Genomic DNA, 15194 nt, shown 5'->3' with positions numbered 1-15194 from the left:
TTAATTATAACTCCTCCATTATTTTCTTAGTCTGATATTTAAATAAATTCAATGGTCTCCACTGATACCTTTTAGCCATATTTTGTTGTTTTGAAGTACTTTTGAGTAATTTCTTGATTGACTTTCTGTAATTGGCAGTTTTTTCAAAAAGAGCTAGTACTGTATTCACTAATTCCTTGCGCGATTGAGAATGTGCTACTACCACCTTCATACTTGAAGAACAACTTGGCTGGATGTGAAATTGTTGGGTAATATTTTCTCTACCTCAGAATGTTAATCTGAGGGATTTGATCCTCCAATCAATGTCTTTTGACCTTAAAAGAAGTTGAGGAGAAGTGCGAAGACATTCTGTCCTCACGGTTTGTTCTTTTGCCTAGATATACTTACTCTTTCCTTTACTTTTGAAATGCAAGTAGATTTATCAGGATGCATTACTGTTGGCCATTCTGTATCAATATTGCTAGGGTCTTTTTGTTTCTTTTGACCTACAGATTCACACAGAAATTTTTCTTCTGTTGTTATCTTTAATCAAGATCATATTCCATTGGTTCCAACCTCTTCATAAGGAATACCCGTTAAGTTGGGTCTTCTTGGGTTCCATATTTGCCAACTCCCCTATTGTAATTTTAATATATTCTTCATTTCATTTTACATTTCCTATATACCACATGCCTGACTTTGTTTTCAGTTGTGTTTATCATACTTCTTTTGCATCTATTCAGGCTTTAAGTTCAATAGTTTTTTTATTTCTCTTTTGAGCCCTAGCTACTAGCTTGTCACAACTATTTAAGTTATGTTATAAAGTCTTTTTGTAAAATTTGATGGGATTTCTTTTGGCTCTTTTATTAAGAGGGAGTATACCACCTAATAGCCTTGTGATTGTGGGGAAATTATTTGTCTGAATCTATCTGTTTCCTTTTATGATGGAATTACCTCAAAACAATCCTACGAAAATCTGCAATTCTCTTTGCCTTCTGAACACATCTCTTTCATTCAGTTTTGAGCATGCAAACAGTCAATCTGGCTTACTCCAAATCTCTAAAAATTTATAGCTTCATTGTGTTGCAATCCAGCAATCATCGTCTCTAGTATCCTTTTCACTCCAAAGGGTCTCCAGCAGTCTCCTTGGGCTAGAAGACTGTTGTAGACAATATAAAATGACATGTCCATATGACTTTTCCTTAGGCTCCACTTCTGGTGTTTTATAATGCAAAACTAGGTCTCTGATGGGAAATTCCTCACTTCTTCCAAGGCCTATTCACTCCCCTAGTCTCTGCTATGAAGAAAAAAGAAAAAGGTTGGCTATGCATTTCATGACCATGACACTTATTTGGGGGGAAATCTCAAGATATGAAATGGCATGTGTTAGCTGTCAGCATATTACACACAGGTCAGTAATTTACCTATATTCTGCGGGTGTGTTTCACATTTAAGATTTGGAACTGTGGACATTTCCTTGTTTGAGAGGACATACTTTTTTCCAACTCTTCTTCTTTTTTGTAGTTTTCCTATTATTAACCAGAAGTCAAATGTTTCGTAAAATTATTCAAACTAGTTCCATGTATTTACAAATAAATGTTTATTTACTGCCATTTCATCATCTATTCTAACATTCTAAAATTACTTGTCTGTCTCCCCAGCTCAGTCAAAAGGTCCTTGAGACCTGTTGTTTATTACTGAGTTGTTCTCTCATTACTTTTTGTTGCTTCAAAACCTACGTTAAGATTTAGAATAAGAAAAGCGCATAGCTTTTTCTCTGGCTTTTTCTTGAATGGGTTCAACTGAAAAATCAATAAATATAACCATTTGTCTAGTATAGTTATGTTAAAAAGAGTTTGAAAGCCTGTTGTGAAAGTAACATAATGATGATATTTAGAAGTAATTTTTGAGGGGCGCCTGGGTGGCGCAGCGGTTAAGCGTCTGCCTTCGGCTTAGGGCGTGATCCTGGCGTTCTGGGATCGAGCCCCACATCAGGCTCCTCCGCTATGAGCCTGCTTCTTCCTCTCCCACTCCCCCTGCTTGTGTTCCCTCTCTCGCTGGCTGTCTCTATCCCTGTCGAATAAATAAATAAAATCTTTAAAAAAAAAAAAAAGAAGTAATTTTTAGGTGTCAACTAGATAACCTGGTAATGACTTATGTGGAAACCATTAAATCTGAGATACAGAATAGAAGAAGGGGCTTTGCAAGGATGAATTCTAATCTATATAGATTAAATTCGATACATTTATTATTTATTATTGGAACAGACCAGAAAACCCAGAAATAAACCCACAATTTTGTGGTCAATTAGTCTTTGACAAAGGAGGAAAAAATATGCAATGGGAAAAATACAGTCTTTTCAACAAATGGTGTTGGGAAAATTGGACAGCTACATGCAAAATAATGAAACTGGACCACTTTCTTAAACTATACACAGAAGTAAACTCAAATGGATGAAAAAACCTAAATATGAGACCTGAAACCATAAAAATCCTTGAAGAGAGTACAGGCAGTGATTTCTGACATTGGCCATAGCAACAGTTTCTAAATACGTCTCCTGAGGCTAGGGAAATAAAAGCAAAAATAAACTATTGGGACTCCATCAAAATAAAAAGCTTTTGCAGAACAAAGGAAACAATCAACAAAACTAGATGGCAACCTTGAATGGAAAAGATACTTACAAATGATATATCCAATAAACGGTTAGTATTTAAAATATATAAAGAACTTATACAACTCAACAGCCCCAAAATAAATAAATAAATAAAATAACCCAATTTAAAAATAGGCAGAAGACATGAACAGATATTTCTCCAAAGAAGGTGTATATATGGCCAATAGACACATGAAAAGATGCTCAACATCACTCGGCATCAGGGAAATACAAATCAAAACCACAGTGAGATATCACCCCATACCTGTCGGAATGGCTAAAATCAGAAACATGAGAAACAACAGGTGTTGGTGAAGATGTAGAGAAAAAGGAACCTCTTGTACTGTTAGTGGGAATGTAAACTGGTGTAGCCACTTTGCAAAAACAGTATGGAGGTTCCTCAAAAAGGTAAAAACAGAACTACCCTATGATCCAGGAATCGCACTATTGGGTATTTACCCCCAAAACACAAAAACATTACTTCAAAGTGATACATGCACCTCCATGTTTATTGCAGCATTATTTACAATAGCCAAAGTACTGGAAGAAGGGAAGTGCCCACCAATAGATGAATGGATAAAGACACACACACACAAAGACACACACAATGAATATTACTCGCCATAAAAAATAAAATCTTGCCGTTTGCAATGACATCGATGGAGCTAGAGCATATCATGATATGTGAAATTAGAGAAAAATACCATATGACCTCACTCATGTAGAATTTAAGAAGCAAAACAGATAACAAAGAGGAAAAAAGAGAGAGAGACAAACCAAGAAACAGACTCCTAACTATAGAGAACAAACTGGTGGTTACCAGAGGGGAGATGGGCAGGGGGATGGGTGAACAGGTGATGGGGATTAAGGAGGGCACTTGCCATGATGAACACAGGGTGACGTATGGAAGTGCTGAATCACTACATTGTACACCTGCAACTAATAGAACACTGTATGTTAACTATATTGGAAGTAAAATAAAAAATTTAATAAAAAAGAAATTAATAGTCATCAAGAGATAAAAAGATGATTTATGACAGTCACACAGTGATACAGAAATCATATACTATTAACAAGGCAGACAATGATAAAATATATATGAAATGTACATAAAAAAACAAACGAACCTCAAGGTAGCTTCTCAAGCAGAGCTCACTCCCATCCCAGGGCTTTTTTGTTCTCTACTCCTCGTCTAGTGTGTTTTCTTCCCTCAGGCTGTCTTCTCAGGTCTTGATTCAAATATTATCCTCCCAGAACTACTGTCCTCTCTCCCACTTTCTCTTTCCTCCTTCCACTGTAGCTGAAGTAACCACCTCCCACTCATTCACTATCTTTCAATTGTGCTGTCTTCTTTTCTTTATAGCATTTAACACTATCTGAAATCATTTTATTTAAGAGTTTATAGCCTGTGTCCTACATACACAACAGAATGTGAGTTCCAAGAGAGCAGGAACTTTGCTTTGGGTAGACTATACTTTCAGTGGCTAGGACAAAGGATGCTTGATAACTATTTGTTCAATGAATACGGAATAAACAAATAACGGTATAACTCTAGATATTTAACATTTGCAGGGGAAAGATGAAGCTCGAGAAGTAAAATGGGGTCAGGAGGCAAATGCTCTGAATACCAGGCTAAGGAACTTAGGTTTGGTTTTTAAAGCTCAAGAGGCCACTGATGGTTCTTTAGGTCAAGAAAACAACCCTATAAGATCTATAAGTTTAGAAGAATAAAATTCAATGCCATGCAGGAAGGTATGGAAGGGGAGAGGTATGAGATGAGACCAAACAGGGCCTGCTTCAATAGTCCAGGTAAGAGGCGACAGAGCAGGAGGATACATTCCAAAAAAGTTCAGAGGCAGTTGGTGTAGTTGGCAGACTCGAGTAGACAAAGAGTAAACAAGGGCCAAAGATCAAAGAAATACATAAAGCCATTTCTAACAAGTGTTTATCACGTCCTAATGAACACCATGTGTTTTTCCAGAAAGACGAATACATTAGAGAACTATTTTATAGGCCCAGCGGATGTCCTTCTCTTGAAGTTATCATGAGTACAACTAGTGTTCCTTGGTGTCTGAAACACCTGAGCCTAAAGCTCCAGTAACCAAACCCAAAGAGCATTACAGAGGCTTTGGTCTTGTGTTTCAGACATGTGGTGAGATGAGACTCACATTAACAGAGTTCCAGGGCTGTCTTAGAGTTGCAGGCTTCCTGTGAAGGAAGAGGACCTGACTGAATACAAATGAGTCACAAATGCCAGGAGAGTGGGCAGACGGAAGAAGGCACACCCAGAGACTACTGGCATCGGGTATAAGCTTCCTGTACCAATCGTGTGGTGAAATGGATAGGAAATGATACATTTCAGCAGGGTTGTATGTATGGCCCCACAACGTATGATGCTGGGTATATGTCTATGGGAATGGTGCTCCCTAGAGTTGTGCAGGATATATCCATACACAGCAGCCCTGAGTGCCTGATTACACACACTGAAGAGTTGAATGAATGAGCAAATCGGAATGAAATGATAGAGGAGAATCATATGATAGAAAGATTACAGGTGTGACTCATGGATCCAATCAACCATCTCAAGAAACACTGCTATCTTGGACTGAAGGGGACAGAAATAGGATGAAATGAAGGAAGGCTGTCAGACCTCTGGGAGTCTATAGGACAGGCCAGTAGAGCTATCCGTCTGCCCAAAAATGTGGTGTTATTTCTTACATAGCCAGGATTCATGAGTCCGGGAATCAGGGAATAGAAATGACAGTGGTACCTACTACTCACTATTACCCCTAGTGACCCACTAACAAATTTTTTGCTTCCTGTTCCTGTGACCTTATACTTTGCTCGTTTAGAGGTCTTAGTTGCAAACAGGGGAATGCTTCCACCAGGAGACACAGCAATGATTCCAGTGAACTGAAAGTTAAACCTGCCTCCCAGCCACTTTGGCCTCCCCATGCCTCTAAATCAACAAGCAACAGAGGGAGTTACTGTGTTGGCTGGGGTGACTGATCCCAATTACCAAGGGGAAATTGGACTGCTATTCCACAATAGAGGTAAAGAAGACTATATCTGGAAAACAGGAGATCCCTTAGGGCATCTCTTAAGTATTACCATGCCCTGTGATTACACTGATGGAAAACTACAACAACCCAATCTAGGCAGGACTACTAATGGCCCAGACCCTCAGGAATGAAGGTTTGGGTTACCCCACCAGGTAAAGAACCACAACCAGCTAAAGTGCTTGCTGAGAGCAAAGGGAATAGGAATGGGTAATGAAAGAAGGTAAATACCAGCTATGACCACATGGCCAGCTACAGAGTGAGTATTGTAACTGGCATGAATATTCCTTCCTTATTTTGTTACGAATATGTCTGTGTGTATCTTTTCTTCCCTCTCTTATCCTCTTATCACGTAACACAAGATATATTAACATTATATCATAGTTTTTAAGTATGGTTAACTTTACATCAGAGTATTTAAGTAACAGGGTATCAAGGAGAAGACTAAACATCATCCAAGAACTTTGCTTCCTTGTCTGGAAAAAGGCTTAGTGAATTTTCAGTGGTACACTGGATAGTTATATAGTGTTAGGCAGCAATATGGTCTTGTTATTATCTTTCTATAGAGATTAGGTATGATTTAAGGAGATGCATGAATGGGTACAAAGTTGACAAGGGGTAGACATGTGATGGTTAATGTTTATGTGTCAACTTGACTGGGTTAAGGGATGCCCAGATATTTGGTCAAACTTTTTTTTTTTTTTTTTTTTGAGAGAGAGAGAGACAGCAAGCACATGCCATTGGGGCAGGGAGGGCCAGAGGGACAGGAAGAGAGAATCCCAAGCAGGCTCCACACTCAACATGAAGCCCAGTGCAGAGCTCGATCTCACAACACTGTGATCATGACCTGAGCCAAGATCAAGAGTCAGATGCTCAACTGTCTGAGCCACCCAGGCACCCGTGGCTGAACATTATTTTGCATATTTATGTGAAGGTGTTTTTTTGGAAGAGATTGATAGTTAAATTGGTAGATTTTGAATATAGCAGATTATCTTCCATAATGTTAGTGGGCCTCATCCAATCAGTGGAAGGCCTTAATAGCAAAAATGCTGACTTCCTCTGACCAAGAAGGAATTCTGCCAGCAGACTGTATTTGACCTCAAACTGCATCTCCTTCCTGAGTCTCTAGCCTGCCAGCCTCCCCCATCAGAAGGGGGGACTTGCCAAGCCTCCACAATCACATGAGCCAATTCCTTTCTCATCTTCCCACCTTTCTCATCCTATTGGTTCTGGTTCTCTGGAGGGCCCTCATACAATAACTTTGGCCCATGTAGGTTCTTCTCTTTCTGGACTTCATATATATTTGAAGTATATATGTACTTCACACACACACACACACATATTTACATATAAATATATTTACATTTAATTTACACACAAATATATGTTTATATATTTAAATATATATTTATATACGTATGTATCTATAATCTCGCTATTGTTCTTTAGTTGTGTAACATTTAAGTCTTTTCTTCCTAATTAGACAAAAAATTGATTAAGGACCAAGATCACAGCTTAAATCCTTTGTCTTTCTCCCTCATCACTTCACAGCTCTTGTTAGGTGCTCAAAATACGTTTGCTGAATTGAATTGAAAAACAAGGAGGATACTATGGGAATGCTACCCAGAACTACCTAAGGTCTCAGAAGAGAAAGCGAATTCTTCCTTAGGAAGCAGAGAAAGATTTTGATTGTATGACGGTTTCTGGATGGAATATTAATTACTGGGAATGTTAAATCCTCCCAATATGCCCAGCCTCAGCCCTCTAGCTCATCCAAGGGAACGATCTGGCTCTGTAACTCATGACTGGTAACCTTGTAGTTATTTATGTGTAAATCCACTTTACTTTTCACCATTTGCGCATGCCAATTCTAAGTGATGACACTATTCTATGATGACCTGAGTGTTTCCCCTAACACTCTCAAATAAAATCTTTCAGTTGCTAGGCTACTTACATCATGCTTTCAGGTTCTACTGCACAAGCACCAACTGCTTTTGTGACATTGACAAGAAGAGTTTGGTTTATTCCAACGAGGAGGTTCACAAGTGGTTGAATGCCACCACATTTCCGGACAAGGACTCGGTTTTCATATTCCTGACAACATTCTCCCAGTGCACCAACCACATTCACAAGTACTTCTTCGGGCTGGTCAGTTAAAAGTCCCACCAAAGTTTCAATGGCTTTGTATTCCCGAAACCTAAGTTCATCACAAGAAAAAGAGGTGGAGGGAGAGAAAGAAGAGAACAATATTATCTGTGGTATAAGATTAGCTAATAATATTAATAGCACAAAATTGCTAAATGCCAACTATATGCTCATTCAGTCCTTACAAAAATCCTGTGATGCAGATACTACCACAATCCCCATTTTCAGAAAGCTACTTTGCAGCTTTGTAAATAGTGAAGTTGACATCCACATCCAGCCATCTGCACCTTTAATCACATAATACTGTACAGTCTCTAGGACAACTACAACTTCTTCCAAATCAGTGTCAGTGATTCTACTATGCTATGGGTCTTTTTCCCATGTCACAGAGACTATTTTACATGAAAATAAAGCAAAATAAGCCTATTTTGTGTTAAATAAGACGTGTGAATTTCTTGTTAAAATCATCACACTGAGGGGCACCTGGGTGGCTCAGTCAATTGAGCATTCGACTCTTGATTTCAGCTCAGGTCATGATCTCAGGGTCATGAGACTGAGCCCCGAGTTGGGCTCTGCTCTCAGGAGTCTGCTTGAGATTCTCTCTCTCTCTCTCCCTTTGCCCCTCCTCCCACTCATGCATATTCTCTCTCTAAAATAAATAAATAAATAAATCTTTAAAAAAATCATCACACTGAGACAAAGAAGAGTTGCCTCAGAATGTCCATCATAGAGTATGAGAACTCGAAAAGTATATGAAGAGATAAATTTGAATATTAAATCAGATTGTCATAAAGTTTACAAATACTTTAAAATTCAATGAAATCATTTGAAAATGGCTGCTCTTTAACTGATTAGTTGGCATTTAGCTGATTTATCTTATCTTTAAAAAAGGAAAAAAGAATGGAACCACTTCCATCTCTAAAGATTCAGTGGGAAATTCATCCCCTCACCTTCATAGGTCTTTACAGGAAATTAGAGATAACTTGTCATTTATACGGCTGCCCATAAGCAAAAGAGCCCATTCACACAGATACATTACCTCAGCAAGTCCCTTAGTACTTCGTACTGAGGGAGGTACAGAAAACCATTGCCAGGTGGTGGGATGGGAAGTAGAAGTCTTTAATTTCTAAAAATACCTTTATCCTGCCAAATTAGTCTAGAACAGATGTGTATGAAAACTAGAGGAGTAGCATTAGGATCGACTCTTTATGAAAATAACATTACAGGAATGTGTTTCAATGGCCATATTTTTTTATGCATCTACACTTTATTTAGAAATGTTTATATCTTAATGAGAGAATATGTTAATTGAAGGACTCAATATACACAGCGTAGTTTCCATGAGCTAAGAATACAGTTATTCCTCAAAGGCCATATTTTTATCACAGAATATTGAATGGCTTCTCTTACTTGGTCACATTCTCTTTGCTGATGGAACATTTCCATATTGCCCCTGTGACTGCTGCCAACCGTTCTTTATTGTCAGTGTTATTGAGCAGACTGGCCAGGGGTTTAAGTCCTCCGTGAAGTCTAACCAGGTCACGGGTTTCCTTATCTTCAGCACACTACACAAAAAGTCAGAGCAGAGGCTGTCAGTGATGAAGCCATATCAAGCTTTCAGTGATTGCTAAAGAGGCTGTCATTGCTAGTGACTATGAAACTTCGTTTCAGAGAGTATCATCTTCTGAAGGGGACTCCAAGTAAAGTGTAATTCTTCTCTATATTGGCAGCCATCTGACAGTGTCTCTCTTCCCTTCATGATTTTGGCAATGTCTAGAAGTTTTTACATACTTGGAAATTCTGCCAAGCCATTCTGAGGTAGTGTGGGCTTCCACCAAGACAGAAAGAGAGGTTGGTAAGAGACCTAGAGTGCCGTGTGCGTGGACGGAGGATTTCTGCAGTCATGCAACCCACGGTCTTGGGAAAATATAGTGGAGAAGATAGATGAGTGATCAAGCTTTAGTCCAAACTTCAGTGACCCCCAAAAGCTAAGAGATGAGCATTTCTCTAATAGAGTTTCTATGCCCAGAGCAGTGAGTTGTATCAACAGCAAATTATATTCACATATGTTTATCTATATATTTGTATCATCCTTTGAAATAAATACTGCATAGAAGGTCCCAGCTGATCACCCTTCCCAGGTTACAGAGCAAAAAGATGATAAATTTAGGATAGATATGTTATCATCTGAAGCATACAGTTGGTCTCTAAGGCCACATGATACAAATGCACATCATGCATCATCCATGAGGGCCACCAGAAGAAATCCTCACTGGAATGCACCACAAGGCTCCTGCCATGTTTATCTTCTATTTATGACTTTCAGTTCTGGTCAGTTGCAACTTTTAAAAAAATTAACCACTATTTCTAACCAATCCTTCACAGTTACTCATATGAGGCATATATGCAAGTCCGGGCTGTATATTCTCATTGTGAACTGAGTTGTGTTCCCTTAAGACTGATATATGTCAAAGCCCTAACCCCCATACCTCAGAATGTAACCATATTCGAAGATAATGTCTTTAAAGAAGTAATTAATGTTAAACAAGGTCACTGAGGTGGGCTCTAATCCAGTATGATTGGTGTCCATAGAAGAAGAAAATATTAGGACACAGAGGGAGGAACATGTGGAGACAGAGGGAGAATGACACGTGAACATGAAGATGGCCATCTACAAGCCAAGGAGTCCTCAGAAGGAACCAATGCTGTCAACACCTTGATCTCAAACTTGTAACCTCCAGAACTATAAGGAAATAACTTCTGTTATTTAAGCCACCCAGTGTGTGGTATTTTGTTACAGCAGCCCTAGCAAACTAATACAATCCTCTACTGACACGAACTCCTTTCTCTGACTCTTTTTGGCATACCCTCACTGTGCACATTTTAAAATGCATTCCTCTAGGAAATCGACTCTGATTTCTCTGATAGGTAGAAGTTGGCGTGGCCAAGTAACCAGCCATCTACTAACTTGTCAAGGCCAACTTTTCTTCTGTTTTCTGGTATACTATGAAATGGATAACTCCCAAAAAGTTAATGAAGATTAAAATAAATTAACAAAAAAATAAAAGAGGAATACACATACACACACAAGCACACACTCATTCATCCATCCATCTTATCTTAGCAGAAGATAAATATTCCCAAGACCACCATGTTTGAATAGGTACCTGAAAAGCAATGTAAAGGCACCATGTATACATTTAGCTATTTGACACTAAGTAACTTGTTTTTTGAGACAAAGATATATAAGTGGCTTCCAGAAATGTAAGTAATCAAGACATGTCAGAGCAGGTTTCGCTCTCACATATACAAGTACCGGTCATTAGCACAGGACATTGGTTCTCAGACCTCTGTGTGCAGAAAAATCCCTGGGGGTTCTTGTTAAAAACGCAGATTCCTGAGTCCTAGCCCTAGAGAATGAGACCTCACATACCACCTAAACTATCTAAAGAACACCACGACTGTCTGGTGAGTCCACCATACCTGGTAGATGGCCATGGCACAGTGTTCCTGCAGTTGTTCATTCTCACTATTTAGGTTTTTCACTAGATTTTCAATTATCCTTTCTGCTTTGATTGCAGCTCGGTAGTTCTCCTACGAATACAAATTTAAATATTTACGTGCAAGTGCATGAATATAAGTATCTATCTACATTTACCAATAATTATGCCAAACAAACTTTCTTAAGAAACACTAAAGTCCAAGATTAACACAACTATAGAAGAAGAGAATTTAGTCAACATTTTCAAAAATACATCACACAGGGACCAATTTAAGTAATGTTCTATTAGTTTCATCTTTTCTTTCTAAAAGACTGCTGACTTCTAAAAAAAAATCCTTAGCAGTCACGATAACCTTGAAAATTATTTTTCAACTAAAGAAAGTTAAGGTAAATGAAAGCAAGGGGAGCAGAGCTGGCTTCAGTACCTCTGATGCACATTCTTGCAATGTCCCCACCACTGGAATTAGCATGTTTTCATGAGAAGTCTTCAGTAAGCCAGCCAACAAAGGAATGCCGCCAGCTTTACGAATGGCTTCTTTATTCGCGTAACTCTTACTGCAGCTCCATAATGCCAGCGCCCCACAGCGAGCTACTTCCACGTCTCTGGCATCATACAGACTTGATTGAGCCGGTTCTGAATTCTGTGCACAGTCGAGTAGAGCGACCTACAAGAATAGATAAATACGATGTACATGGGAATCTTTAAAATGAAACAACATACCCTGCAATAGCTACAGGGCTGCTACCAAGCTAATCTCCATCAAAAATAATACTTCTATGAATTAATTTTCATACTACACAGTAGTCCGTGAAAGCAAAGAAACAAAACCTTTCAAAATACCTTCCTCCAGATTTGGGAGTCTTTACATTTCCTTCCTACAAGAAATTTAATCTCACCAAGATTGTATTAATATGGCTATAACATTTACATTAGGAAGATTGGTATACTACATCCTCAGCCTTGGTATCTCAGAAAACTAGGCTCCCTAAAGCCATTAGAACTTTCTAATGAGAACTGAATGGCCTGTATATTCTTAAAACCATGAGACCTCTTTGGAGGATATGGCCCTTTACCTGTACTATTGAAACCAACCAATCCACTTGGGACAGCTGCCAGGATCCTTTCTCTTTTTTGCAATAACCAAAGCCACTGGAATCCTTAAGGGAAAGGCAATTTATATAGAAACAGCAGTGTGGGTTAAGCGTCTGCCTTCGGCTCAGGGCGTGATCCTGGCGTTATGGGATCGAGCCCCACATCAGGCTCCTCCGCTATGAGCCTGCTTCTTCCTCTCCCACTCCCCCTGCTTGTGTTCCCTCTCTCGCTGCCTGTCTCTATCTCTGTCGAATAAATAAATAAAATCTAAAAAAAAAGAAAAAGAAAAAGAAACAGCAGTGTGTTGGGGTGCTCCATAGAGGAAGTGAAGCCAGGGCTCCCAGGGCTGTCTTTATCCTATGCATGTCTACTCCATTCTTCTCTCTCTGCAGGCCGGATCCCATGGATATGTCCACATAATCATGACCACCAATCCTGAGTTTAGAAAAGAGTAGTCCAGACAAAGTAGAGCCTCTGATTCCTAACTCCAAACTCCTGGGAGAGAAATCTGGTGGGACTGGTTTGAGTCAGGTGGACACACATCGTAGTCAGGGACATATGTTTACTTATATTGATATTCCCGCACCTATGTTTCTGTACCTGACATTTCAAGAAATGTTTGAAATGGTTTTCAGTGAAAGGGTCAAGTATACTGTACATCCAGAGGAATGTGGAAACTGGCTACAGGAATAATAGCACTGGACCTTACAGTCTTTCCCTGCCTGGATGCATCCTCTCTGCTTGATCAGGCTTCCTATCTTCTGCCCAGGTTTCTATTAGGTGTGCCTCTTCAGAGACTGACCTCCATCTAATCACCCAAACCCTACTGTGGCCTGTGCCTTCCTGCCTGCTCTGATTCTGACCTCCAATTTTGGCTGGGGACTCATATCTGGATGTCACCTACCCTCACATAGTTAGCAAACCTAAAATGGATTCCCCAATCCTTATCTTTCCCAGATGTGTTCTCAACCTAGCAATTACAAGCCTATTAATGCCTGATCCATTACTGCTCTTTCCTGTTCCTAATTTAGCTATCTTTTAAGATTATATTAAAATATGTGACATTATCTAAGTGACTAAATAAGTGCAATTGTCTAAATTTTAATTCCCCGAATGTGATATGTAAGACTCCCATAAAAATAAATTTTAGTTTTAAGTTACATTATTCATTCTTATAATTTAATGTGAGATATTTTACTGGACAGCCACATCAGCCTACTATATGACTTCATTATTTAAGCAGAATACTGATAATCATAGTAATAATTATCTTTCCCCCAACATTTTTAAAAAAGATTTTATTTAGTTATATGACAGAGAGAGAGACAGCCAGCGAGAGAGGGAACACAAGCAGGGGGAGTGGGAGAGGAAGAAGCAGGCTCCCAGTGGAGCAGGGAGCCTGATGCAGGGCTCGATCCCCTGGGATCACACCCTGAGCCAAAGGCGGACGCTTAATGACTGAGCCACCCAGGCACCCCTCCCCCAACATTTTATTATGAAAAATTTTCAAACATATACAAAGGCTGAAAGAATTATGTGGTAATTATACAGCAAATCACGTATATACCCCCTAGATTCTACAATTAACAATGTCATATTTGTTTTATCACATAACTAACCATCTACTTATCCATCTACCCAGCCATCAGTCTGTCTTATTTTCGAAGCAAATAATTACATTCTATAGTGCTCTGTAGATTACAAGTGAATTCATATGGTCCCCAATTTACGATGGTTCAACTTACGAGTTTTCAACTTTACCATGGTGTGAAAGCGGTAAGCATTCAGTAGAAATCCTACTTGGAATTTTGATCTACCGAGCTAGTGGTATGTATGTTACGCTTTTGTGATGCTGGGCAGCGGCAGCAGCAAGCCTCAGCTCTGTCAACCACACCATCACAAGGGTAAATAATTGATACACTTAAAACCATTCTGTACCCATATAGTCATTCTGTTTTCACTTTCAGTACAGGTTTTGATAAATTACATTGAACTTTACATCAGAAACCAGGGATGTACTGTATGGTGACTTACACAATATAATTTTAAAAAATTAAAATAAAATTTAAAAAAATTATAGGAGATACCAATACTTTCTTATAAAATGGGCTTTGTGTTAGATGATTTTGCCCAACTATAGGCTAATAGAGGTGTTCTAATTGGGGCGCCTGGGTGGCTCAGTCAGTGAAGCATCTGCCTTGGGCTCAGGTCATGATCCCAGGGTCCTGGGACTGAGCCCCGCATCGGGTTCGCCACTCAGTGGAGAGCCTCCTCCTCCCTCTTCCTCTGTCTGCTGCTCCCCCTGCTTGTGTTCTCTCTCTCTGTGTCAAATAAATAAATAAAATCTTTCAAAAAAAAAAAAGTATTCTGAGCATGTTTAAGGCAGGCAAGCTAATCTATACTTGTTAGGTAGGTCTCTGAAAATTGGGATCATAGGTGTCAATAGGTTTTTGATCCTGTCAGAGTTTTATATAATATTATATATACGTTTATTCCTTGCTACTAGACTTCTAAAACACGATACTGATAGCTGACTATACATGTTTCTAGAGACGTACTTCATATAATTTTACTGCTCTCATATTGTAAACACGCTGTTTTCACTTGTCACTCTTATAACTAACAAGGAGATGAATAAGTGTCCGCAGCTCTAATAGTCTCCTTGGGGGGCAGTCCTCATGGTAAGGTCACCATGGCGGAGAGCATGGACTACCAGTGCGCTTTCCAGCAGGCTCTCCACCCCCTCACCAACACTGCACGCAC

The 15194-nt window shown here is 39.2% G+C and overlaps 1 protein-coding gene across 3 annotated transcripts in view; it reads right to left on the bottom strand.

Annotated features, from left to right (window-relative positions):
• Positions 1-15194, bottom strand: part of ODAD2 (outer dynein arm docking complex subunit 2) — a 174619-nt gene that overhangs the window by 101640 nt on the left and 57785 nt on the right. For all 3 annotated transcript variants that reach the window (XM_045812814.2, XM_045812816.2, XM_045812815.2), the window contains 4 exons: positions 11764-12003; positions 11320-11430; positions 9247-9401; positions 7646-7888 (listed from right to left, as the gene is read on the bottom strand). In XM_045812814.2, the coding sequence (XP_045668770.1) occupies positions 7646-7888; positions 9247-9401; positions 11320-11430; positions 11764-12003 (749 nt within the window). The remainder of the gene's footprint in view (positions 1-7645; positions 7889-9246; positions 9402-11319; positions 11431-11763; positions 12004-15194) is intronic.

Source organism: Ursus americanus, chromosome 31 (assembly GCF_024610735.1).
Source record: "Ursus americanus isolate L20-20 chromosome 31, mUrsAme1.1.p, whole genome shotgun sequence".
Taxonomy (NCBI): Eukaryota; Metazoa; Chordata; class Mammalia; order Carnivora; family Ursidae; genus Ursus; species Ursus americanus.
Note: the sequence above shows the minus strand (reverse complement) of the source record. Positions and strands in the feature narration are given on the sequence as shown.